At 44.0% G+C, this 27,904-nt stretch overlaps 1 protein-coding gene across 1 annotated transcript; it reads left to right on the forward strand.

Moving 5' to 3' along the window:
• The first annotated feature begins 690 nt into the window (after nt 1-690).
• Nucleotides 691-11,148, forward strand: CLDN34 (claudin 34). The gene is made up of 3 exons (XM_029999107.2): nt 691-783; nt 8,546-8,681; nt 10,029-11,148. The coding sequence occupies exon 3, from the start codon at nt 10,083-10,085 to the stop codon at nt 10,725-10,727; it is 645 nt and encodes a 214-aa protein (XP_029854967.1). The 5' UTR covers nt 691-783; nt 8,546-8,681; nt 10,029-10,082; the 3' UTR covers nt 10,728-11,148.
• The last annotated feature ends 16,756 nt before the right edge of the window (nt 11,149-27,904 follow it).

The raw sequence follows: 27,904 nt of genomic DNA on the forward strand, positions 1-27,904 counted from the left end.
GGCCAGTGCGCCGTTTGGTGATTAGCATAGTTTATGCTAGGTGTCAAAGAGGAGAAACCAGAACGGAGTTAAGAACTCTCTTACTGTTTGTAAGAACCATTGTGAGAACATTCATGGGAAAACCACAAAGCAAGGCAAACATAACATAATAAAAAAAAAAAGTGTTGGGTTTTTGGGGTTTTTTTAAAAGTATCTGAGATAGCAAGCATGGTGCTGTTTGTACAGAAGTATCAACAAGAGACCAGTTCAGCTTGCGTTTACTCCTTGGGAAAATCTCCTCCTTCTCCCCTATATTTCTTCCCACTGCAGAGCTGCACTAACTTGGGTTGCATAAGCACAGGAGGAAAACTCTAACAAAGAAGAAAGGGTTATGAAATCACTTCATTCTCTCTCAGATGAGAATTCTGTGTCCTTCAGGCGGGGACATCGTGGTGGTCTCAGGCTGGAAGATCATGTAATCACAAAGGCAGATTTTCAGAAAGTGTCTTACAGAAAACTGAATTTCCATGGGAGTTATCTATATACCTTGGTAAGTGTTTTAGAGCAATTAGAAAAAATGGCATATGGTACAGCTTTCATATTTTTATAATATGTTAATGATTAACTGACTTCCTACATCTCTGTTGACCTAGTGAGAGAGTGACGAGGAACCGTGAGGTACCTACTTGGTAGAGTAACAAGTCAGACAATTTGCACGGGCATTATTTTCCACCTCTCTTCTGGAACTTGCTTCATCCAGCTGACACTGCTTCAAAGTCTTAGGCAACTCTCAGACTCACAGAAGTAAGTCTCCTTTTTTTTAATATGACTTATTTTATGAAGTGCTGATAGAGAACAGATGGAGAGAGATTTAAATATTTATTTGTTTCCTATAAAGAATGTTTTCCCAACTGGGAATTGAAGAATTAAGTTTTCAAGCATTAAATCATAGGGATATTGCTAAGAAGAGACCTTCTTAATTACTCTGCTGTTGGGTTTTTTCAAACTCCCTTTCTGCTGCAAGACTTAGATTGAACAAAGGACTTGGTTAGTAAACCATATCCAGTATAGACCAATAAAGCTGTATCTAGGCTATAAAACTTTACAAAAGCAGGATCTGAACGTTAATTTCGAAATCCATGCGGTGCCTGGCAACATCTGAAGCAAAAATAGTTGCTTAAAACATGAAATAAATGGAAATAAATCGATTCCTGCTTACATGAGCTGGGAAAAATAACTGTGTATTTTATATAGGAAGAGTTTATCATGAACTTTCTCTTCAAGGTGGTTACGAGTTGCAGTAGAATTCCTAAAGCAAAATCATCTTTCAACAGGCAGACAGGCTGCAGACAGGGAGATTCACACTTCGCTCTTCTATTGTTACATCTTTTTAGTGTTTTTCATTTTAGCTGTGCTCTCACTTACAAAGAAACAAGTATTGTCTCCTATCCTTTTGGAAAGCTTTCCTTTCAGCCACCCACCCGACGTCTACGAAGAAAACCTCACCCTCAGGTTGCTGCGTGCAGGTCGCGTGCTCTCCGATTCCCCCTTCCGTAGGCAGTTCCGTACGCGCTGTCGGCACGGGCAACGCTTCTGCCTCCCGACCGGCTGCCCGTGAGCACGTCCAGGCGATGCTCTGGGTGCCTCGGGTGTTCTCCGTTTCTCCCGCAGGCACCAGGCAGCATTCGTTCCCGTTCTTTTCGGTAGAAGGCGACTCCTCCTGGGCGACATCTTCCCATGCCCCACGCCTGTACTCAGTGCCCTCGTCTTCCCAGTCGCGTGTGAGCTCTCTGGGACCTGGATGTGGTTGCCTTAGTCACACTTCAGACCCCTTAGTGCTCTTTTCTCTGTGCCAGACACCCACAGCGGGCAAGCCTTTGGGCTTCCCTCTGCTTTCTGAAGCTTCCTGAGGGGATCCCGTCTCAACACAGCCAGAGTATCTGCCTTGGGTTTTGGGGGGCTCTCGTTCCTGGCATGTCCCTAAACTGTTCTACTTGGGCTCTAAATGGAGCTCCCTTCAAGGCAGAGGCAAAACAAATCTGTAGAAACTATGATAATACGGGGTCATGTGGGTCCTAGGTCAAGCCTACCGCCATCTCACTGCCTACAAGCCTGTGACATTTCCTTATTTAACAAGAGCTTAAGGTAAGCTCGGCCACAGAAAAGTAAATTAGGGCCTGAAAAACCAGTGAGGTGTATCAGTTTCTCTTCATCCTACGACCAAAGCAAATCAAACAAAATCTTTTCCTGAAATAGGCAAAGAACTTTTACACAGCTAAATTTCAATGTATTCTTACTTGATGGAAGAGAAGTGAAGATTGCTTTGGTTTCCTTGTTTTGAAACACAATGAGAAAGTGGAAGCAGCAGAGTTTGTAACACTGGATATTGGCATTTGGGAGGAAAGGGGTACATAAGGTGTGTTAAATCTGGCGATTCTCTGGAATGACTTTTAAGAGTCTATGCCCTACTAGTTTGTCTTTTCTAATTGAAAATAAGTATGGTTGTGACAACTGAAACCCAAATATGAGACATCAGGGTTCAAGACTTCATGAATGTCAGGGAGACTGTATTCAAGGAAGGGGTCATAAATGCAAACTTTGCATCTAAGAAAATAGGAGCAAAAGAATTGCTACACTGAGTGTTTGTTTCAATGTCTTTGGAAGAAGCTAGGAATAGACTGATTTAGCAGCCACTGCTGGCAACTCTTGTGGCAGGGACCACAGCAAGAAGGTAACCTTAGAGATAAAGCCACACTTCAACCAGAGCTGTGCTGTGAAACAGTGATGACAGAAGGGTAAAAAACATTTCTGAAGTTCTCTTCTAGACACACCTGAACTCAAGGGTCTAGAGCATTAGTGCAGTCTTTGAGTATCATGTCAAGGATCATGCAATTTGTATAAGACTTCCACAAATTCCCATGACAAGCCCCAGCTCCATCTCACGCTTCCCTGCAGCCTCTTTCTGTGTCTGAGACCTCGTGTTCCAGGTGTCGATGACCGGCCCATCCCGCTCTGCCTGGTGCTTCAGGTCCCAGAAGGGCAGGAGATACTGCAGAGGGGATGCTGCTGCTGGGGAATGTATTACCTAGCACACACCAACCTCTGAAGGACCTCTGCTAAATTGCAAACTCCACGCCGCTGAAAGCTAGTGCCATCTGGCCCTCAACCCATCATGTGAAATGATGCGTTTAAAGACAAGTCTTGCAGGTGATTGCGTGGTGGGACTCTCTTATGCCACCCTACAAGTTGGGCAGCCCCTGGCACAGACCCTCACCCCATGAGGGAGTGTGAGACCCAGTAACCTGAGAGGCCCATTTATATTTAAATGCACTAATTAAGAAAACATGCTAGCTTTTTTCCCTGCATTTACCTGCAGGGTTTTTTAAATCTTTGTTTCAGGAGCTTAAGGCAGGTTGAGTTTTAGAAAGCAGATCTGAAACCCAGCTGATGCATATAGACTGCTGCATGTAATTTAAACAGCTTTTCAGAGGACCAATATTAATTCCACAAGTGAAATGCATTTGGTGCCATTTAGGTTTCTCTACTCTGAGAACTGATATCATAGCCCCAGCCTTTTGTCACTAGCAATTACTGGAAGTAAAAGAAGCGTTGACAAAATTTCAAGTATAGCTCCATTTCTGTTTGCTCCTGCTGCTGAGAACATCAGGAGATGGGACTGTGGCCAGAGAGAACTGACCTTTACTGACTGCAGCATTTCATTTTAGTCTTTTTAAAGGTAAGCCCGATGCACAGATGACCCAAAAAAAACCTCTGCGAAAGCACTTGGCAGTTGAGAGAGCAGCTTGCTTGCATTTTTTCCCCTAGAAGCAAGCTTGCAGCTGTAGGAAAGTTAACAGAGCTCCTGGGCATCCTCATCTGTTTCTTGTAACTGAGAGGAGGAAAGTCCTGTCTCATTCCACCCCTGAAGTATACGGGCAATGGCTCAACACACTTTTCATAAACAGCTACCCACTGTGCAGTGCTTGATTTAAATAAAAATAAGCAATAAAGACAAAAGGATCCTTCAAGTTTCTGTATTTGGATGAATTCACTAGCATGTGTCATCTTTTACGGTTAGCTTCTGTCTTCCCTGTGCAAATTTCGATTGAATGCTAGCAAGTTTACATTTTGTTTTTACTCAGGTAGGGTATTTAGTTAAAAATACATCTATGAAGGAAAGCCCTTTCTAATGAAGGAATTGAAAGGTGTATTAAGAGAGAAAAAATGATAGCAAGGGACTATTAGGTGAGAAGCCTGTAGAAGCAACTCTCCATTTTTAGCTATTGTGTCTAGACTTCCCAAAGACTGTCCCCAGAAGCTGCTAGAATGCTTGTTGGATTGGACTGAATGGATTTGAAATGAAAGTGTTGATGAAATCATGGGACACCGAGAGATGGAACTGTAGCCGCCTCTTAACACACTTCTCTTGCTTCTTTGGGTGAAAAGGGGTTTCAGTCATGTTTTTTTGTCCACTGGCACACACACCACGTAGACCTAGCTTGTTCCTCCTGTCAAGTCTGCCTTTGTAGGCTACCTCCATCCCATGAAATAGCTGGCACGCAAACTCTGAATGCTGAAATCTGCAGCTCTGAGTGAGCTTCCACATCAAGAACCGCATGCCAGTAACACCAACTAATTGTTCAGAAGACTGCCTGTAGCTGACTGAATGTGAGTTCATATGCCTTAGGAAATTTCATATAGTGTTACATCACCGTATTATTCAGACCATATAGGTAATCTTTCTATACTAATTAAATTAATTCAAAATATTTATATAATTACCGAAGTATGAAGCTAGCCAATAGATAATGCCAATGCTGTCTGTGTTAGCACAGACTGCCATATCACCTGGGCTTTGAACTGTATTTTATCCAGTATAGCTCTAAACACGTAGGGACTGAACTTTTGCATTTTTCTCTCAGAAGGCCGGAGAGGGCATTTGCACAGGGACCAAAAGATTTTATGAAAAACTATTATTTCTTCCCTTTTTTTATACAAATGGCAAGTTAGTGATGGATCAAATTCTTCCTTTTCGAAGAGAATGCCTCTCTCTTTGAAACCTACAGGAAGGGAACTGCTAAAGTCAGGGCTGCTGTGAGCCCGAGCCACCTGCCCGGCCCTGTCACTCTTCTTGCTATGAGGTTGGTTCCTTCCCTCCTTCTTTCCTTCCCTCCCTCCTTCCTTCCCTCCTTCCTTCCCTCCTTCCTTCCTTCCTTCCTTCCTTCCTTCCCTCCTTCCTTCCTTCCCTCCTTCCTTCCTTCCCTCCTTCCTTCTTTCTTTCACCCTTCCCTCCCTCCTTCCTTCCCTCCCTCCTTCCTTCCTTCCCTCCCTCCTTCCTTCCTTCCCTCCCTCCTTCCTTCCCTCCCTCCTTCCTTCCCTCCCTCCTTCCCTCCCTCCTTCCTTCCCTCCCTCCTTCCTTCCCTCCCTCCTTCCTTCCCTCCCTCCTTCCTTCCCTCCCTCCCTCCCTCCTTCCCTCCCTCCTTCCCTCCCTCCTTCCTTCCTTCTTTCACCCTTCCCTCCTTCCTTCCCTCCTTCCCTCCCTCCTTCCTTCCCTCCCTCCTTCCCTCCTTCCTTCCTTCTTTCACCCTTCCCTCCTTCCTTCCCTCCTTCCTTCCCTCCTTCCTTCCCTCCTTCCTTCCCTCCTTCCTTCCCTCCCTCCTTCCCTCCTTCCTTCCTTCTTTCACCCTTCCCTCCTTCCTTCCCTCCTTCCTTCCCTCCTTCCTTCCTTCCCTCCTTCCTTCCCTCCTTCCTTCCCTCCTTCCTTCCCTCCTTCCTTCCCTCCTTCCTTCCTTCTTTCACCCTTCCTTCCCTCCTTCCTTCCTTCTTTCACCCTTCCCTCCCTCCTTCCCTCCTTCCTTCCCTCCCTCCTTCCCTCCTTCCTTCCTTCTTTCACCCTTCCTTCCTTCCTTCCTTCTTTCTTTTTCACCCTTCCCTCCCTCCCCCCCCCCCCCCCCTTCCCGTTTTTCCGTCTTTCCCCCTTCCCCGCGCTCTCCCAGCACGCGAGCCGCCGAGACGGGTCCAACCCGGGAGGGCGACGCCCCCTGCAGCTCGCGCCCAGCTTCCCTCGGCGGCTGCGAGCGGAACCTCTGCGGGTTTTGTTCGGGAAACGCCTGCCGGGACTCCCGGACGTCACCCTTCCCTCCTCGGTCCAGTAACCCTTCCCTCGGTCCAGTAACCCTTCCCTCGGTCCAGTAACCCTTCCCTCCTCGGTCCAGTAACCCTTCCCTCGGTCCAGTAACCCTTCCCTCCTCGGTCCAGTAACCCTTCCCTCGGTCCAGTAACCCTTTCCTCCTCGGTCCAGTAACCCTTTCCTCGGTCCAGTTACCCTTTCCTCCTCGGTCCAGTAACCCTTCCCTCGGTCCAGTAACCCTTCCCTCGGTCCAGTAACCCTTTCCTCCTCGGTCCAGTAACCCTTCCCTCGGTCCAGTAACCCTTCCCTCGGTCCAGTAACCCTTTCCTCCTCGGTCCAGTAACCCTTTCCTCCTCGGTCCAGTAACCCTTCCCTCGGTCCAGTAACCCTTTCCTCGGTCCAGTAACCCTTTCCTCCTCGGTCCAGTAACCCTTTCCTCGGTCCAGTAACCCTTCCCTCGGTCCAGTAACCCTTTCCCCCTCGGTCCAGTAACCCTTCCCTCGGTCCAGTAACCCTTTCCTCCTCGGTCCAGTAACCCTTTCCTCCTCGGTCCAGTAACCCTTCCCTCGGTCCAGTAACCCTTCCCTCCTCGGTCCAGTAACCCTTCCCTCGGTCCAGTAACCCTTTCCCCCTCGGTCCAGTAACCCTTTCCTCGGTCCAGTTACCCTTTCCTCCTCGGTCCAGTAACCCTTCCCTCGGTCCAGTAACCCTTCCCTCGGTCCAGTAACCCTTTCCTCCTCGGTCCAGTAACCCTTCCCTCGGTCCAGTAACCCTTCCCTCGGTCCAGTAACCCTTTCCTCCTCGGTCCAGTAACCCTTTCCTCCTCGGTCCAGTAACCCTTCCCTCGGTCCAGTAACCCTTTCCTCGGTCCAGTAACCCTTTCCTCCTCGGTCCAGTAACCCTTTCCTCGGTCCAGTAACCCTTCCCTCGGTCCAGTAACCCTTTCCCCCTCGGTCCAGTAACCCTTCCCTCGGTCCAGTAACCCTTTCCCCCTCGGTCCAGTAACCCTTTCCCCCTCGGTCCCCGACACCCTTGGGCCCGGGACGCCCGAGGTGCCGTGGGTGCCGCGACCCGCGGCCGGGGCAGGCCGAGGGTTTGTGCCGGACACTTGAGACTAAACGCATCCTTATCCCAAACTTTCCCTTGAAACGAACGCTTCCGGCAAGTGACACCTCTCTGTTCTCGTCTGAGGATACCTACAGCGTGAGCAAAACCTATGGGGTGCTTATTAGTGTTCATAACGATAGAGGCTGCAACCAGGAGCCACATCTTTGCTTTAATTTTGACGTGTTTTCATACGGCAAGCAAATTCCTCTAACTATTTCACCTTGATATTTTGTTCCCTATTTTCTTCCTGACTCTTAATTCCAAGAGGTCACAAGCATAGGCTTCTGTCTGACTTTACAAAACAGGCAAGTTTGAGAACTGTAATTCAATTCCATCATCGATCTCAGAAGTATTTCTTTTTCACCGTGATTTGTTTCTAAGTCAGTGATACCACCTTACGTCAAATAAGCTCCAGTGGGCAGGGTGTGGAGAAATGAGCCAAAATGAATCATTTCCTACATAAGCAATTTTTTGTGTCTAGACATTTGGTACCTCATCTACAGCCCATCTGTGTTAGCTGGTTATTCTCCTATGTTTTCAGAGGTTTTGTATAAGCCTTGAATTCTTTCAGCCTGCATGTTTGCTTGTTCTGTATGTTTTGTGAATCTCACAGGGGAAAAAAAAGAATTTTTCCTATTTTTTAGTTTTATAATTCAATTCTGGACACCATTCTAAGTAGCTTAGCACATGAAGGTTTGGTAGAGGGCTCGGTAATCACGGATACAATCTCATTTAATTCTGTGAGCAGACAGGTGGGCAAATTCAATCCGTGAAGATAATACACTGATACCATACTCTGAACAGCTCTCAATGACACGGATCGGCCTGCTTGCCTATCTTCTACGACCCTGATATCAGCAAGTGGTTTAAATGAATGTTTATGATGTATACCAAAAGTGTTACAGAAGTACGGGCTCTGCACAAAATGGTATTTTAATATGGTTCGGGTTTGGCCTCTGTGTGCTCAGCTGATTCAAACAGCAGCAGAAGGGAGTCAGCGCAGGACTCCTTTGATCACGCTTTTTTCGGTCTAGCATCTTCCCCTAGACGTGTACAGAAACAACGCTGTTTTGATGTGGAACTGGGGCAGAAAGAAAACCATTCATAATACCCTGTGGGGCGACTATGCTGTATGGCTGGTAAGAACTCTTAATTAGATAGGGGGGTTTACAATCACTTTGTAAATAATGTAGCAGATTGAGAAACCATTTATAAATTGGTTTTGGTTTAAGTAGATAAAAACACAGAAGGCTATTCTGGAGCAATTTCCTCTGTGCAGGAAGGGATTAAATGCACATTTGCAATAATGGAGATTAATATGTCCCACAGGAAATCAGTCCTATTGGAGATACATAGATGAATGGGGAGGCCAAAACGATAAAATTGCAGATGTTGCCGTGTTTGGCTGGCGTCAAAACTCATTTTGTCCCATCCTGTTATCACTGGCATCAGCTTCAGGACTGAAGTAAGTATATGGTGGGCACCAGTATGAGATGATGGACAGTGTTTGCTTAAGGCCATATTGTTATGAAGATATTTTTTATTTAAGATTTCCACAGATGGATTTTTGCAACTAGATTGTATCACCAACTGAATTTGTTCGTTTAAGATAAGTAAATAGAAAAGTTATTGCTAGAAAAGTTGCAGATCTGTCATCTTATTATTAGAGTGAACTTGGTACAGTATTTCTTCAGTCTTGAATGCAATGGGAGCAGCAGAAAAGGTATTTTAGATAACTCGTAAAGATCCCTAGAACCTCTCAGATCTACATAATAAATTCAAGGCCACATCTTCTCTAATCACAGATCATTCCTATAATTGTTCAGAAGGTTGTATGAAAGATGTAGGAAATTAACAGATTTTTTTTTTTTTTTATTAGAATAAAACCCTAATTTGCACTTAGAATGTACAGTCAGCAAACAAACCTAAAATCTTTTGCTAGGTTAAATGACTAAAATCTTTTCCACCACAGCATTAGGATGATTTGAACTGGAGAAGCTGGGCAGGTTATGAATGAGTGTGATTTGCAAAGGTAAAACACTGAAGTAATCTTGGTTAATGTTTGAGGGTAGGAAAGCAAAGGCAGCACATCCAGGCTCCAGCCCCTGCACACAGCACTACGTATTTCTGATTAATTCAAGTGTTTCTGCTAATGCATTCACGGTAAAATAATCTAAAAAAGGTCAATGTTCAGTGGTCGTTATTAGGCTTTGTGGCCTGGATCTGCTCATGCCTCTGAACTACGGCGCGTTCCGCCTAACGCTGGTCCCAGCAGCTCTCGGTGAAGGCAGCACAAAAGCAGAAGGTCTGCTCAGGTTGGGTCGCTGCGCTGAAAACACGGCTGCCAGGGGAGAGGAGAGCGGCTTCTGCCGCTGCTTCGTAGGATCTCTTGCGACAGCCAGGATCTGCGGGTTTTGTCAGATTTAGTTTCTACTAGCCAGTAACCCTAGGGCTCCTATTACATGTAATGTGTATAAGGATCTTCGAGCATAATGGTTAATTACCGAGGAAGAAGATAACTTGGGAAAAGATGTGAAGTTTCCTTTTGTGAATGTAAAAAGGAGATTGTAAAGGGAGCTAATCAGAGACCTTTTCTTCTCCTTCTGATACAATGACATATACAGAATTAAAACCTAGATGCTATTTGTCTACGGACATTAAAACTTCAAGAATTCATCTCAGTTGGGGAAAGATGACTACCACCCTCCCCCCGTGCACATATTCTCTCCTGCTTTTTCTTTTTCACTACCAGGTTCACCTATTCACCCAAATAATAATTGCCTTTGTAATTTTAGACTGTGTTTCTTCCCAGTGCCTCTCTTCGCATGGCAACCGTGTCCGGGACAGAGTAGAAGACCTCCAGAGGATGAGCTCCCTGGCCCGCAGCTCGCACCTCCAGCTAGCCGCCTTCGCTCTGGGTACGGTAGGCTGGATCCTGTGCACCATTTCAATGGGAATTGTGGAGTGGAGAGTGTGGCATGTGGACAACACCACTATCATCTCCTCTGGCATTGCCTGGGTGGGGATTTGGAAAGTCTGCTTCATCAGTTACCTTCACGTCTCGCCTGGCTATAAAGAACAGTTCTGCCATAAATTCAGTGGCTATGACTCCTCCATCCCCCACGAAATTTATGCTGCTCAGGGTCTCCTGTTGATCGCCATGTTCATGGGCTTGCTGGGAGTGACTGCCACAATATTTGCTCTGAGGAATGTTTATATGGGAGTCACTCGCAAAACTCTCATTACCCATTTCTTCCTGGCGGGTGGCTGCTTTTACATACTCGCTGGTCTGTGCGTCCTGATTCCCGTGAGCTGGAATTTCTATTCTGTAACGCACAACCAGAGCATCGCTTTTCCTCCTTCTTACTACATGCCCTCCAGCCCAGCGGCGCAGGAAGCTGGTGCTGCCATTCCTATCGGGATTGTAGCTGTCATCCTCCTGCTGCTGAGTGGGACTTTTTCTCTCTCGTACAGATTTCCAGCGACCGCAAACACTATCACAAAATCCTGACAGGATAAATCCCTCCCGTGCTGTTTCAGAACAAGAGCACAGTCAAGAGATAAGGACAGCAGCATGAGCGATTTTATAGTCAAGGAACTGCAGAATTTAATTTTAGTCTATAGCAGCCACACTATTTTGTTATACGAACCAGCTGAATTACAGTCTTAGTTGTCACATATATAACCAGAGGTTCGTCTTTGAGATAATTGCTGTTGAGCAGCAACTGCGATTAAGTTTTACCAGTTGTCCTCTTTTGTATATACAAACATTATTGATTAATTTATTTTTTTGTGTAAGATATTTATCATGCTCAAAGAGCTGACTCTGAACTACTGTCCTGTTAGAAAAACGTGAAATAAGACGTATTAAATGTGAACTTGTTTCCTTGTTGGTACTAAACTATTTTGTCCATTATTTAATTACATCTGTAGCAAAGTACGTTTTGTGACAAGTCAAGACTTTTAACACCAATAATATGAGTGTCATCACGGTTGTGTCAAATGAGTCTTCCCTGAATTGTCTTACAAAGGTCTTGCCAGTTTCTCCTCTTCCTCCAGGGCACATAAAGAGCTGTGTCTTTAATGCTTCTATTTTTCTTTCAAGCTATTTGCGTTTTATGTTGCAACATGTTTGCCTGTGGGCAAGGTGCGCTCTTAGTTCCTCACTTAGGCAGAGCCAAAAAGTCTGCAAGTGTTTGCTTCTTCATCAGACACTTCACCGAACCCACAGGTATTGCAAAAGACGGAAACAACTTCTACAAGTTATTACAAAACTGCTGTCAAAATCAGTGCTCTCAGTAACCGGGAATATCCAGTACAACTTTCAGGGTATGATTCATTTGACCTGATGTAGACATCTATACCTAAACCGGTCACTTCAAGCTCCATTTATAGTCAATGTAGAGACAAAGAGAGCTTTTTTCCAAAATAGATGCCTAGAATGGCTGGGAGAGGTCATGCTCCCTAAAAACCGGGTTCTCTTAACCCACTGTAATGGCGGTAATAACTACAGTTGCTAACTCTGGCGTACACAACCAAACTTCACCTAAGCTAGATAAAGTTAGGTGAAATGAATTTGTCATTTAAGTAGTGTTTCATATGCCAGTGCCATTAAAAAAAAAAAAAGAGAGAGAAATGTCCCACATGCTGCAATAAGGGCAACTAAAAAAAAAAATTAAGAGGTTGAGAAGAATGAGTAAACAGTGTTGACAAACTGATGATCTCTCGAAAACAGGTTCCCCCAGAAGTTATTACACTTTTAAAGAAATGCTACAGGAATCTAAGTAATTTAGTTTTACTCTTTTAATTGTCCTCTATTTTCTAAAATACTCAGGGATTCAAAGAAGAAAAGAAAATGTAACAAAAATGTAATAATTCTTGTACATTACAAGAAAAGGTAAAATGCCAGCAAACCAAGTCTTATTGCTTGTGGCTGTTACTACCTCAACTTATCCTACCAGTCCAATTTTTCCTCCACACGGTCTCAACTATACTGTCTATACAGAATCTCTGTAGCACCTTCATTTCCTCTCCAGTCTTCCAGTCTCTTCTGAAACAGCAGCTTATCTCATCATTGGTAATTTTTTCATCTGCTGCAGGGATTTATGTTTTGACTGTTTACAATGCTGCAAAGCACTTTCAAGTGGTGTTTCAATGAAGGCAAGTAATTTAATAGCTTGTTTATTATATATTGTTTCTAGTTTGATTTCTACTATACATTCTTTACAATGTTGGTAGGTTTCATTTTTAAATGTGCAAGTCAATAGAACTGTTATCTCTTCCCACAGGGCCTACAATAATATTAGATTTTATCTTATTGTAGTTGTAAGGAAAAAAAGATCTATCCATGTGTTTATGCCAGCATTTCCTCACATTAATAAACCACCAATATTCCCTGGCAAGGAATTTGAACTTTAACAGAAAATGACTGATTCTTCAACTTTTTTGAGTTCATGTATGCACAGATATGTCAATAACACCAACTGTACTTTTTAGCTGCATTCACTAAATGATTGGGTTCGATTTACACGTATTCTTCTTGGCTAAAAGAAAAAGGAACAAACAACATCAGACACATGCCAAGTTTCTGCGTTGCTGCCACAGCTGTTTCCACCGGCGATTACGTTCATCTGTCCTGATGTATGGCTTTGAAACGCTGGTGGTGTGTGTGTCAAATGTAGGCTAGATGGTGTGGAAATTCCCCAGCTAAACACTGGAATAGATTACCTAAGGAGATGTGTGGGCTTTTAAAATAACATTTTGTCAAAAATAAGTTTACATAAATAGTGCTATGAAGACTGTAGGTATGAGTGAGCCTATCTCAAGACAGAGGGGTGATCTACATGGAGCTCTTGGTATCCTTCCCCACTGTACTTTCTAGGTCTCTAATACAGCAGTCTATCAATAGTCACATGGTCCAGATTATATATTGATATATGATAAAATGTAGTCTACAGTCAAATAGAGGCTATATTAAAACTCCCAGTCCTTCCCTGAAGAAGAGATAGGAGAAAAAAAAAAAATCTTAGCTCAGAGCAAGGGAGGGGCAAAGCCATTCCATCGATTTCAATGCGATCAAGCCTGTCTAACCTTGATCCCTCAAGGCTGTGTGATTCATTAAATTTTAGTGAACGTTTGCATTCATTAAGATTTTGGTATTGGAGGGCAGCAAAGCTCTTGTGCTTTTACTTCACCAGCGAGGAGGCATAGCTGCTTTGTGCATATTTTCATGACACGTTTGTTTTAGAATTTGAGAAGCTAAGTTACCTTTCAGTAGGTCAGTTTGTTACCATGTCGGTTGTGCTTGTATAGCTATTTTTAGGGTTGTCTGCAAAATCAGGCAGCTGAAATGAAATGATTTTGATTTAAAACTCAAAAATGCAACACTTTTTTGGAAGGCTGTTTTTAACCTAGATTGCTTTACGGAGCTACGCTATAGCCTGGCCCCACAATCATTTGTAGTAGCACAGTTGAGGACGGGCAGCAAGCTGTAATGCAGACAGGAGTGAGTGGTCGGGGCCTTGAGGTAGAGAGATAAGGGGCAAGAACCTCTTAAGCAAATTTCACCGCTGAAGAGATCATATCGTGAAGCTCCGTCTCCAGCTTCAGTGCAGACTGGGACCTGCTGCGTCCCCAGTGACAGCACTGCTCGCCTTGTGGGCTCCACCCTGTCTAGGAATGTCTCCACGCTGGCCTCAGTCTACACATAAACCAGTCTCGCTTTATTTTTTCTGAGTTGACAATAAACAAGTATCTTGTGATTCACTCACATGTCTGAATTCACTGCTGGGGGCATGATCTGAACACCAAGACTCCCTTTGAGTTCTGCTGGGTATCCAGGCATGATGATAAGGCACCCATCTTTGACCTCCATGACATACTCCTTGGCATCCATCTACTGCATGATGCGTTTTGTTCACCTCATTTACGCGTACCATCTACCTCACCTGTCCGTTCATGGCCGCAGACCAAAATGTGTATGAATATGTGTTCAATACTCCTCTCAAAGATGGATGCTCAAATAGTGGATGGAGCTGAAAAGTTGCCTAGCAGTAAAACAGGCCGATAGGACAAAGTCTACTGAGATTTTCTGCCCAGGTGAATATGCAATGCTGCCCAACATGATTTGTGTTCAGGTAAAGGAAGAGGGAGGAACTGGAGACATTGTACTGCAGAGTAGGTCATCAAATTAGTCAGGTTAAGTCAGTAAAAAAAATTTTTATTCAAGTCAGCAGTTTTATATGAAGACAGCCTTAATTGCCGATTTAGCTGATTAAAAACAACGCTAGGCTCAGAAAGAAATGTCTTTGTTGTCACATGGCTTATGGTATATTACAATGATGAGAGGGAGGGTGTTTTTCAGGAGAGAGCTATTTTTAGACCTTGGACCATTTTTCCCTTAGAATGGAAAAACTGAAATGTCACAGGCAATTTCCTGCTCTTTAGGCCATTAAAATACTTCAGGACAAAGAGTTTTTGCTTAAAAAATGTAGGTCTGGCTGGCATAGTGTTTAACAGCAAATTGTTTTCTTAAAATAGGAAACCAATGTACATTAAATTAAAGGTTCCCAGAAGACACATGTTCTCTGTGAAAATATACCTTTTTCAAAACTGAACTGGGATTCCTTTCATTCTTGCCAACATCTGTATTGTCAGATCCAGTATCGGCTCATAAAAACATATTTTTCAACCGACATATTTCCCTTTCCACTACTCAAATAATTTAATCTGTTTCCCTTGCTTGAGAGAGGCGAGATTGTTCAATAATTAGCACAGTGGTTTGGAGTGTATTGGCTCTCAATTATTGTGTCAAAAACAACTATACGCCAATCAAGAAAATGTAAGTGACTCTCATCTCAGAATTATAAAACCAATAAATACCGGCTTATAATCGGGGATGGGGTACGATATGCACTGTCAAAAGCCAATTCACAGAACGTCACGTCATCCCCTTTCTCATGGGATTTATGTGGAAAAGACTGAGTGTGAGGTTAATGCCCAGAATGGTATTTGAAGAAGCTTACACATTCTGACTGTCCAAGGTTACTGCACGTGCAGGCTGATTTTCAGCAGCTGACTACGCAGACTCATTATGGTATAAATTGGGAAAGGTAAAAAAATAGATCTCGCTTTGAATTAACATTGCCAAAATATTACCAGATACCTGAGATCAGCTGATGAGAACGATTTGTACCTGCCCATCCAGCCTGCCACACATGGCCTCAGGAAAGACATTGCAAGAGAGAAAACATACGAGAAACTGAAAACTAGAGGCATTGCACCCACCTTGTAGGTACATTGCAGTTGCTGGCTGACTGAAATCGAGGGGGGAAAAATCCCTTGCACAACAGAAGTGCTTAAAAAACTGGAACTGGAAATGAAGCATTCACAGCTTGGGGAAGAGATTGGAAATACCAGTGCTATTGCTGAATAGCAGTTTGAAGGTATGGGAATAAAACTGGCCAATACGGAGATGTTTCGTCTACCTCTAAAAGAACTATGTAATACCCAGTCGCTAGCCATGGCCAAATAAAAGGACTAGATCTTGGGGTGAATTTGAAATCATTTAAAGCCAGATTTCTAGTGATTTGTCCATATAAAGTTGTGGCCATCCACTTACTGGACTTTCAGAAGTCCTACTGAAAAGCTTAAGCTGTCCATATGCGACTTTCAGAATAATTGATTTCAGCGGACCTCACATGTGAGCTTTAGTATTACAAATATGTGTAAAATCTGATGCACAGTCTTTCCACACAGCAGCTTCCTATTTATAAAATAAAGATAGTAGCAACTCACAAAAAGTTACAGCAATAAATACATTAAAGATTTGTATGATAGGAGCCACAGAAGGCACTGAAATAGATCTGCTGAACCACTGGGTTTTGTTTGTACTCCGAAGCCATACTCAGGGATGCAGAAGTCCCTTGGGTGTGTGACACTGCCTTGCTGTTACTAAGAGCAGAGGCAGAATAGGAATGGTGTCATGCAAGGCAAAGGAGGAAAAAACTGGGACAGCAAGGTAAAAGAAGGAAGAAAAGAGAGGGAATGAGAGAGAGGCAGATTCTAGGATGCTATGAAAATAAAAAAAAATTATTGCTAATTGACATAATGATAATTATTTAATAAAAATTACAACAGCAGGCAGAGGGGCTGACTAACAAGTGATGGGTCAAATGTGGAAAAAAAGATAAACAAGAAAGCAGGAATTGTGTTTCAATGAGAGGCCAAAATGAACTGAAGAAAAGCAGAAGGAAAAAAAAGAGTTAGATGATACAGAAAGCGACGCTGCAAAAGAGCAGGGAGGGGGCCCCCCATGCCCCCCATCTAACCACGCCGGCTTCGGCAGAATCCTCCTTGGTGGCAGTGACTCAGGTGGGAGGAACCGCATCTTTCTGCAGCACTGAGGACATCAGGGACCCAACCAACCGAGCGCAGGCAGCAGCCGCGTGTGCTGAACCCCACCGTGCTGCCCAGGCCAGGCAGTAAAATAATTTACGGTACTTTTTTTCCCCCCCCAATGTATCCATCCTGGCTGCGTTTGCCTACGGCATGGCTGCGGCAGTTCACAGGGGTGTCTGGACCATGCCCGGTTTGGTACCACCTTCGGCTGCTCAGCATCAGGTGTGCTGGGCTGGATGCCGGGTGTCACCTCCCATGCAGCGCTGAGCACGGCTTACCGGTGACAACTCTGTCACCTCCTCCAGCACCGCTCAGGTGGGAACTGGGAAACCTGAGCAGTCGCTGTGGAGTCTCCAGGGACTTTTGAATAAAGGTCTGTCACAGAGTCAGACTCAGCGAAGACGTTACCGCCAAAACCTGGGTCGCTCAAAAGATTTCACCGGCTGCTACGATCCTGGGAGCGCTAGCAAAAACTTACAAGATTTGCTCTAAGAGATATTTAAAAGGGCTGTGCTCAAAATCCACATACCAGCTTTTTCCTAGCTGGGCGGACGTTGAAAACGTTCGCTGGTGCGTGTGTGTTAATCCCCGTGAGCGGCAGTTTCTGTTCTGCAGCATGCAGCCATAGCGTCTCATTTCCCCTTCTCCCCACGCCAGCCCGGGGCGCGGGAAGCCAGTGCTGGCACTCCTACCGGGATCACAGCCCTCGTCCTGCCGCTCATGAGTGGGACCCTTTCTCTTTAACATAAACATGCTATTGTGCTGGATGCCAGGGCTCCTTCTGATAATGCAGGCTTCAGATGCCTGTGAGAAATGTGAGGCAGTGCTACAGGATAAACATAGCAACCCAGTGACTTCATCTGCTCAAGGAGCTCTCTGGGTTCAGCCGTGACTCTTCAGTGACATTCATAAGTTGCTGTTTGAATTCAGGGGAACAGAAATAAAATATGCGACAAATGATTTTTCACCCAAATAATTATTTCTTATTAACTAAAACTCTGAAACACTGCTACGTCTTGGTCAGGTAGCTGAGTTCACTTCAGTGTTATTTCTAAAGCGACCTTCTGCATAGGTGGACTTTGTTTTGTTTGTTTTTCAGAGGTATGTAAATTCAGTGTTCATCTAATTGAATTTTGCCTACTGTAATCAAATGCTGTATCAATGGTGCCTTTACCAAAAGGCACCTAAAGGATGCTTTTTTTTTTAATAACATGGTTTTAGAACTGACCTGCAGTATTTCCGAGATCATGGCCTTCGTTATGCAGGAGGACAGACACGATATTTGCCCTGGTTAAGTGTAGCTTTAAATATTATAACCTATGGTAGGAATAAAATGGGATTGTTGAAGTGACTGTACTTTTTAATGTAAAGGTTTCAAACTAACTGGTATAATACCCCTCTGGCAGGAAGGCACTCCGCACATGCCAGTTCATCCTATCTTTCTGTGAGCGCAGACCATGAAAGCATACCCCATGAACCTATCAATGTGATTAGTTGCAAGAGCGTTAATACCTTATCTTCTTGCTGCTATTTCTCAGAAATGTTTGCATCTGCCAAGACATCTCTCCACAAATAGCTTCATTTCCAGTGATAACCCAGGAATTCTGAGACTTACATTTTGCAGCTGTGCATAGTAAACGTTACTTGGTGTGCTAATAGTCCAGAATTCCCAAATGGTCCTGGTGACATTCAAAGCTGATGCAGTCACCGAAGTTGGTGGCAGTCTTCACTGCCTCCAGGGTCCTTCTAGCTGCCGTGCTCAGTCCAGGCCTCTGCTCTTACTTCTCAGAGACCTAGCAGTGCTTGAGATTGCAGCAGCAAATACAAAGTACTCGGGAGTAGATATAACCAAAACGAACCTGAGTGTGAAAAGATAATTCAGGCTTTTAGCTTGAAAAGTGAGTCTTACAGGAGTCTGATCATGGAAATCAAAAGGAATTTAGGAAAGTACTCAGCATCTTGCAGTATTGCTCTTTAATTTTAGTCTAAAAAGGCTAAACTCTGATATGCAATGTAACTGCCTAAGGACATGCTGTCGAAACTTCTTGGTTTAAGCTAAAGAAAAACCAGGTAGTTTGAAGAAAACTATCAGAAGTCCATACTACCTAAATTACCCCATTATTCTATTTGCAAATCATGTTGTTTCTAGAAGATCTGAAAAGGAACTCCAATTCTTTTTAAATTACCTAAATTAAAACCACCTTTATTGTAATGGCCACTCCAATGCCTTAAGAGATCTAAGATTTTTTCTTGTCTAAACAACTAGTGCAAACTGGACATCAAGAGTGAGACAAAAGAACACACAAACATACAAGCAATGAAGGAAAAACCATGGGAGGCATGGGAGAAGAGCAACACTGAACAGAAGAACTATTAAAAAAAGGTTGTGAGGGGCAAGGGAGAAAAAAAGTTGAGTGAGTCACTGAGAACAAAACTGTGGGAGAGGAAGGAAAATGCGAACGAAGAGAGAAGCAGAAAGAGAAAGCCAGAGGAAGGTAATTTAACAAAGACAGGGAAGAGCAGAGGATAAAATCGGGTTGGAGGTTCAGAAAATACAGTTTTTGCCTGTGCAGAATTCAGCCTGAAATGGTCTTCTACTCAGAAAATGAGAAGGGACACTTTTACTTTAGGGCTTCAGATTCAGAAGGAAGACAAAAAGAATAAGTTACACAGAGAAATAACTTAGCTGGCCTGTGATTGCATCATTGACTGAGGACCTAGCACTCAAACCTGGAGAGCTTAGAGTAGGTACATCTGACAGTGGAGAATGCAAATAACTGCAGATTTATAACACATAGAAAACATATTTTGCAGTATACGTGAGTCTTGGCAGTTCCTGTCCTCATACCAGCATTCATCTGCCTAAGCCTTTCTCAGGAATTAACTTTTGGAGTTACGGGGATTTGTAAATGGATGGCCAACATCTTTGAGATGACCAACATCTTCATCCTGAGAAGGTATATCCATGTTAGTCTTTCCCAACTAATACCTTTCTCTGTCCATTCACTGCAGTCTGATGCATTATGCTGCAATAGGAAGATGTAACCCCAAAGCCAGTTTAATCCATTGTTTACACAACATCTTAGAAATTGTGCACAGTTACTGGAAAGCCAGCAGAGGAAGCCCGTGTTAACACAGCCTTTTACAAATGCTCTCTCTGATTAATTCAGTGCTGGAGAGTAAACAGAAAAAGCAAAAAGTCCCAATGAAAGAGAGCACTTTGTCTTTTAAAGCAGAAACAGTTTACAGTAGAGTGGATAGACTTGCTAGGAGGAGCTTCTGCTTTCAAGCTTTTACAAATCACAAACTTTTTTATATCAGTCCACTTTGGCAGATTGGTGTTGGTGACCAAAGTCTGGATTAAGAACCACAAAAATGCTGTTACCCAGCTCCTGTGGTAAGTGATGTAATCTCTGTGCAATGCTAGACACACAACTGTTGGGAGATGCATTCATGTCTGTGAAGTACTCAGAAAATTGTTTGCATTGCTCAGACAACACCTGGACGGGTGAACTAAGGATCAGTGATTTAATATCACTAAGGGTGAGTAGTAAGCAAGTAGCTACAGATACTAGCTTGGTTTTAGGACAGGCTGCCTTTTTGCCAAATCATCACTGGGAAAAAGATTATCAGCTGACATCATAAAATGAAACCAATTAACATTAGTTGAGAAACTGGGTCTTGTCCTATAATAGACATACATAAAGATTAAATATGCTTTAAAACTCTACTACCCTTAGTTCAGCCTTCTCAGAATAACCAACTCGCAATGGGATTATGAAAAAAAACCCCATGTAATTTGTGATGCCTGTGTTAGTTATTCGAATCCTCTTTTCTGATCACTTGTCAAATAACACTTTTCTTATTTTGCATGAGTTCTTTTTCTTCTTTCTTTTATTATAGGTATTTCTGATGTGCTACATTGTACTTCCTCACACTGAAAGGCTGGAAGGTTACTGTTGAGAGAAATAACTGATTCAAACCAGGGGACTAAAAGGAGTTGATCTTGACTAAGAAACTCTCTACTCCCATGCAAGGCATGAAAGAAAGTTTCCTTCTTATTAATTTAAGCAAAATTGTTAAAAGAGAAAGATTCCTCTTAAAATAATTTGGTCAAGTGTTTTAGATCACAGATGCAATTGCAGTGCTGTTGACTTGCAACTGCCATCCATAGCTCCTTGACACTTTCCCTTAACAGAAATCTACCTCCTTTAGTAGTTTCAATGTTGATTAAATAAGTTAGTTTAAAATTTTCTGGTTAAATTTCTAAATTAAAATCTTAGGACAGTAATTTGAGGATTTTTTATAAATGCAGCCTACTAGAGTGAAACCAAGTAATAATTTGTCATTGCTAAAAAGTCCTGAAATTACTCCTTTGGCTTACCTGCTGGAGACCTGGGCTGGGATGAGGAATGAGTTGGTGCCAACGTCAGACAAAAGTTTGGATGCTCACATGTTAACATGCTCTAACATGAATTTTAGAAGCCCAGAAACATCAGTTTTTACAGCTTTGTACCCAGCACAGTGAATGAGAATAAAATTCAGTATTTTTCTTCAATCAGATTTTAAAAGAAAACCTACCTTCAAAGCCCATGCACAGAGCAAAATACCACACAGAGTTAAATGCCTGGAAGCTCTGGGGACACCCTATTCCTCTGTTCCTTCTGCTGTGAAACTGGGTCACCCAGCGGCAAAAAAAATGCAAGATTTTGATAATACGGAAAAGCTTGGCTGCACAGCTGGGGCCTCAGCAGTGCTAACCACAGAACCTGTCTTGTTGCTCAAGATAAGGAGGGCCTTGAACCCAGGTCACTCACTTTTAAAAGAAATGTGCTTTCATGATAGAAAATGGTGATTAATGTCCTTGCAGGTGTTTTTTTAAAGTAGCTGTCACTGCATGTTGTAAGGGGTTGGGTCCACTTGATGAGAGTCAAATGTGCTCTCTCTGCAGCTGCTGGGTTTTAGGGTATTCCAGGGGTGTGGATGGATCATGCTTCTAGAGTCTAATGGGGCTTTTAGCAGGAGTTACCTACCTGGCCGGGAAAGCCTTGGGCTCTTGCTCAGTACAGAACTTCAGGCATCGTTAAAGCTTTGCAGGACACAAAAAGCACAGCTTAGACTTCGGATCACCCCAGAATTCAGTCCTTTCCTTCTGTAAATTCATACTTATCATATGCACTGGGTTTTTCGGTGAATGTTTAGTTTTCTGCATGGCCAATATCACACCCAACAAAAATGTGGCAATGGCTGATCAGCTTCAGGTTAAAAATTTCTTGTCCATCATTTTTTTACATTGCCTAATTGGAATTGCTTTCCATATGTTAGGGTGGGGTTTGTGTATAGCATTAATGCTTCCTATAGAACAGAAATTGTGGTATACTGAGGATGCTTTCAGCTCATCTGTGGATGTTTTATGGTTCAGATTCTGGAAAGCCCCACACTATTTGAAAGATATCTTCTAAAAGTTTTTGTGATTTGCGTTATAATCCTCTTGCCTCCATGGAAATTATTGCCAACCAAGACTGCCCTATGCTAGCTGCTGCCATGGAGATAGCAGCGATATGCTTGGGCCTCTTTGGTCTGTGGAGTATGTCCAACAAAGAGTTTCGAAAATGTATCTAATTTTGTCTAGTGGGAGGAATCCTAAACACCATTCCATGCAATGCTGTTTTAACGCCAGTAATCCTGAGTTCAATTCGTAGTAAAAAATCAAGCCATTTCTTTTTCTCCTGAATTCAAATTCTCCTCCAGCCTAGGAGGAGGGTTCCTCCTCAGGAGGCTGGGGATGCTCTTTCTATTGATTTCACTTTTGCTGTGATGCCATTCTTAAGCGGGGTCTTAATGATCTTTGGCGGATATTTTTTTATAGGGTACATCCTACCAATTAAAAAAACAATGGTCTAAATTTGGGCTTTTGCAAAGAACAACAAAAAAGAAAATTCATTCTGTCGACTCAGAACAAACCTGTCCTCCTTGTAGCTCTGGGTTATCAACTGATTTCGTGGTGCTCAGAGAAAGTATTTGTTACCAATAGTTGCTCTGGGACTGTGTGAAATATCTTGCATTTTTAAAAGAACTTTTGCAACAAAAACCTGTGGCCAAGCTCTCTCACATTGCTGTTGGATATCTTCCATGGCAAAATTGTACATATGTAAGGGCTATCATGGATGTTTCAGCAATTCATGTAGAAAACCTTTGTGTTTAGTTTGGCTAGCCAGTTTCAAACTGCATCTTTAAAACAGAAGTTTTCTGGAAACAGAATAACAAAGTGAAGGATATCTGTGCTTGGCAGAAGATGGAACGGCACCTCATATGTTATGTTGTTTTGAGGCTTTAAAAAGCTTTGGCCTCTTATCTGTTGCTTTTATTGAAGTCCTTTACATTACACACTTAAATGTATCTACAGTGTGGGTAAGCAAATTCTGTCACTTATAACACAGGTGTTCCACTTGTATAATTGGAAACAGAAACCAGCTATGGGTGTCCTCTAGTGAGTGTTGTGTCTCCTACTGTCTCCTGCAGGATGTTATCCCCTATCAAGGCCACACATTGGCCCTGATCTCACCAAATTCCAATCCGATACCTGTGGGCATGTACAAACACTAAAAGACTGAATGCCTTTACAACATTAAAGTTAATGGATATTTTACATTTTAGACTCAACAGCTCATTAAATTGTCTTTGAAAATAATATTATTGATTGACAAAACTATAAGCTATAGCAATATGAGGAATTGTTTAGCTCTACAGCAGTATTTACTTTCAGTTGTTGCCTTCTCTGTCAAGTTATTTATTAAAATTTAAAAGGTCTTAAAAAGTGAAAGGAAGGGTAGGTGTCTGTTTTCTTGATGATGTCTGGTTCACGTGCAGACTTTCTACCTCTTAATGTCCCACACTTTGGGAAGCAAAACTTGACGCGTGAATTTGTTGTGGCACTGCATAAAGGTAAGTAAATCCTACATTTAAAAGCTCAAGAAATTAGTAGAGAGTGGTCTTTAAAAGCAAGGACTGCAAATCTGATGAGAAATGTCATCAAGTGGGCAAACTTGCCAAGACTGGGATGGGGAAATATTGTCCACAATGGCCGTGTCAGGTATTTGCAGGTTTTTAGGCTAGCTTTACTTTGCATGGCTTAACTTATGTATATGTCCACAGCCACAACTTTGTGTTTATTTTCACCTTTCAGAATGTATGAGGATTAGAAAAATCTAAGAATAATCTTTGTCTGTCTGGAAAGGGATTGTCTTAGAGTGGTTTTGTGCATTGTCACTAAAATTCTGCAGTTTCTTCAGGGCTCCCCTGAATGCGTGTGCCAGGGGGCTGCAGAAGAAGGCACAAGGAACCTTAGGCAGCATGGTTGTGAGCCCATTGTACCTGCCTTACTTCTTTTTGCAGCAAAGTCACAACCCTGGTCTTCGTAGTAAGGAAAAAAGGTAGGTTTAGTACTCCATTTTCTTACCTACAACTGAACTTGCAGGGGAGGTACACACATGCCAACAATTCACTAAGAAAACCAGCTGGGAGTTCAGTGGGTGGGCACCAGGATGCACGAGTAATTACCCTGAGATAACCAGAACATGGCAAACTTTATTGTAAATGTGCGGGTCAATGCAAAGTCACATACGACTAGCACCATTGTTTTTTATTGCAGAGAGATTTTGCTACGTGTGAACTTGCTTCATTTTTGAGAAAGCTAAATCAGAAGAGTCACTCTAAATATGCACCAGATGATACACCCAATGATTTCAGAGACACGGTGGGTATTGCCATTCTGTTGGTGAGGGCTGTTATGCCTTTAAAAGGGATGGATCCTCGTGGGCGGCCATGGAAAGCAAATGTGTCGTGATCTCATCAGCATCTCCTACTCGTGTTACCTGAATGCAGAGCGTTTGGAGTTTGGCTTTGCAACCACAGCTTTGCCTGCACTGACCAGCCGTGCTGGTAGACATGGGGGTTTGCAGTTCTCCACAGGACATAACAGCACTTCAGAGCTCCCATGTGGCCCGTCAATATCTCCTTCACGGACTATGATGCTGTGACTCCAGCTCATGGCCAGCAGTCTCAGCCATGCACTTACGCGTCTGAAAGTTTTGCACCTATTCCTGATTATCTCATGTCCCAAGGGCAACATGGTCCCAACATACTCTGGGGGAAAGCATTTGCGGTGACAAAGGTTTCTCGAAAGTCATTATCTGGGCTTTCCTCCTCAGACAAAAGGTCTCCCAGGAGGGTCAGTTCATTTGGGATGTCCCTCCAGGGTTTGTCTGGGAGCTGATGGTGGCAGTAAACCCACAGTTCCTTCCCTACGGCACTTCTGTTTTGAACAATAACCAGCCTCAGGCTCACAAAAAGGCGCGGACAGCCTGCACCACGCTCATTTGTGAATGAGCCAAAGCAGAAACAAGGCAGAAGTATTCAGCAGCAACAGAATTAAAGGTTGCCATCATGTGCAAGGCTTTATACAAGCAGTGGTGGCAGGGGCAGCGAGCCAGTAAAAGCTTGTGACAGACAGACACAAGGACTACTTGGGGCATCCCACGGTGGCCTGCTGAGGGGTCTACAGTCGAGAAAGCAACGCTTTCCTTCAAATAGCTTCCAACCCTACGTACGGCTAATAATTGGGGTGTTCAGTCCAGGAAAAACAGACAGGTCTGAGAGAAAAGCCTCCGAAAAGGATGTCGTGTAAATGCCGGGCTCTCGGGGCCCTCAGCGCCCTCGGCCTCCATCGACGCCTCTCCTCCCGTCGAGCGCCGTGACTCGCTAACGTGGGCCCGGCACTCCGAGGCCGCAGAGCTCTCTGGAGGAGGCAGACGGCCCCCCGCCTCCCCCGCCAAAACCAGATCGGGAACCCGCTAGACGGCTGCAGGAGAACCGAGGCCGTCACGACCTGCCGGCGGCCCCGTAGGAGCCGGCCGGCGGGGAACGTTCCCTCAGCGCCGCGCTGCCGGCGGGCGGCAGAGGGCGCCGCGCCCGCCAAATGGCGGCGGGTCGGCTGGGGCCGGGCTCTGCCGTTCGTTCCCCTCCGCCCCGGCAAGGACGGCTGGCAGGGGTGGGTTTAGCCCTTTCCTTCTCCCTTTTCAGGCCTGGCAGACCAGTATAGTCCACGCGGGAAGGAAAGTAGGTCTGTCTTCGGGCCAGCTCTCGAACGCTGGAGAGGGACTCACGCCCAGGTAGGCACATGGACGCGCTCCCAAAGGGCTTCGGCTGCCCCTGGGTAAGGAGAGACCGGGCTGCTTCGTTCGCAGAGCGAGCTTCGTCTGGAGGACCTGCCCCAGATGGTTTTCCTCAGAAAGCTGCCTCTCTCCGCCGTCTGCAGACATGACAGGCGGAGATCAGTCTACTTGTCGAGACAGGAGGTTTTTGCGGTGATTTATTGTAACCCCCCGCAGCACACCCATGGAGAAGACGAGGCGAGGCAGCGAGTGAGCATGCATCCATGGAGGTGTCCAAGAGCCCCCTTCAGAAATGTGCATCAGGAGATGCACGGCCAGGGTGCTGGAGAACTGGTTTTGATGCAGGACAGATGTGATAAACCCTCTACATCCCTTTAGCCCTTTCCCTCATAATTCCAGTCATTTAGTTAATACCGTCTTTTTTTCTCATTCCTTGTGTAGTCTCATTGAATTTTTTGCAGCATATGGTGCAAGGTACATTAGTTGTATTCGTCCAATAAAGTTTTTTTTTTTTCCCCAAAATAATACATAGTTTAACAAACTTGAGCAGTATTTTTTTTTCCTTTGAACACAGTGACATTCTTTACTACTGATGTTCACAAAGTGTTTCCTGAGGTCAAATTTAGAATTTGCAGGAAGGGGAATAAAGATGCCCCTGCTTCCTGAACATTTTTTTCTGACTTATCAATACATTTTGCCCTATTCCACTGACTTTGAAGCTCAAGCACTTCTTGAAAATCAATTTCAGAAACTCATCTGACTCCAGTTACGCAGGACTGAGACCATAAAGGTTGTTGAACTGTGCAATATTGGCATGCTGTATTGAGCTGGAGCCCTCCTAGGGTGCTTGCTCTGTTCCCACACTGCACAACGCTACTCTGGTGTGGTAAAAGGATCTTAGTGTTACTTCAAAAACATATGTTCCCATATTACAAGAGAAGGTACTGCTATGTGTATATCACAGGGCAGAATTAAATTTACATATCACATTTCCAAGGTTCTACTTTGTTACACTGAGAATGGAGCTTAGAGGCACGGGTCTAGTGCAGGAACAGCACCGTACCATAATGCTGTTTTAGTTCTCCTGGAAACTGCGGTTGAGTATGGCAACATGGTAGACCACTCTCTACTGCTGCCTGGACTGAGACAGTCACTTGCATGATAATTTATTGATGTAGCTACAAAGAATATGTTTCTTTTACAGCAACTCTCTTTTTTTAATGCCTAAGTTATACTACTGTGGCAACAATGATTATGATTATTGTGAAAAGAGTTTTTAAGGCAGAAAGACAATCTTTGTCTTCTGAAGACCTCAGTTTCCTGCTGCCAGAAAGGTTTTTCTTTCGCTCTTTAATTTTCCTGGTGCTTGATATTGTTTGGTAATCTCCCCTCTACGGCGCTGCCACTTCTAACAGTTCAGGAAAGCAGACATTACAGAAAATGTGTCCTGAGAAACACACTGTGTATCACATGCCAAACTCTTACGGATGTTTCAGGTTGTTCACATTTTAATCTGGCCAATGAAGTCAATCTGGAGGAGGGCCTGGACAGGCAGCGATGAGATGTTTGGATTCAGTTTAAAGGCAAACCATCAAACAACATTTCTTATGCCGGTAAAAGGAAACCAACCTGAGGAGCCTTCTGGTAAAGACTTCCTTCCTTTGGAGAATTTATGGAAAGAAAAAAAAGCGCTTTTTATTTAAAAATAACTTGTGGTTCTCTCAAAGACACAACTAGAAAGAGCCTTGACCAGGTAGGAAACACCTGATTTTTAATATTCTCTCTACTTTTAAATCTAACATTAAGGTATTGGTTTGGGTTTGTGTGGTGGGGTTTTGGCGGCATGGTAGGGTCCGCAGGGCCGGCTGCTGTGAGAAGCTGCTGGAAGCTCCCCCGGCTCCGAGCCGGACCCGCCGCTGGCCCAGGCCGAGCCCGTCAGGGACAGTGGAAACACCTGTGGGAGAGCAGATTTAAGAGGGGAAACCTGCAGGGAGTGGGGGATTGGGATGGGAGAGGAACCCCTGTGCCGTCCCCTGTCCCCCCCAGCCATGGAGGGGAGCGGGGCAGCAGATGCCCACCTGCAGCCCGGGGAGAGAGGAGCCCACGCCGGAGCAGG

The sequence above is a fragment of the Aquila chrysaetos genome, chromosome 23 (genome assembly GCF_900496995.4).
Source record: "Aquila chrysaetos chrysaetos chromosome 23, bAquChr1.4, whole genome shotgun sequence".
Lineage (NCBI taxonomy): Eukaryota > Metazoa > Chordata > Aves > Accipitriformes > Accipitridae > Aquila > Aquila chrysaetos.

Bases quoted from the DNA above. Each gene is read 5' to 3' on its own strand.
- CLDN34 (XM_029999107.2), top strand. From the start codon at position 10,083: ATGAGCTCCCTGGCCCGCAGCTCGCACCTCCAGCTAGCCGCCTTCGCT.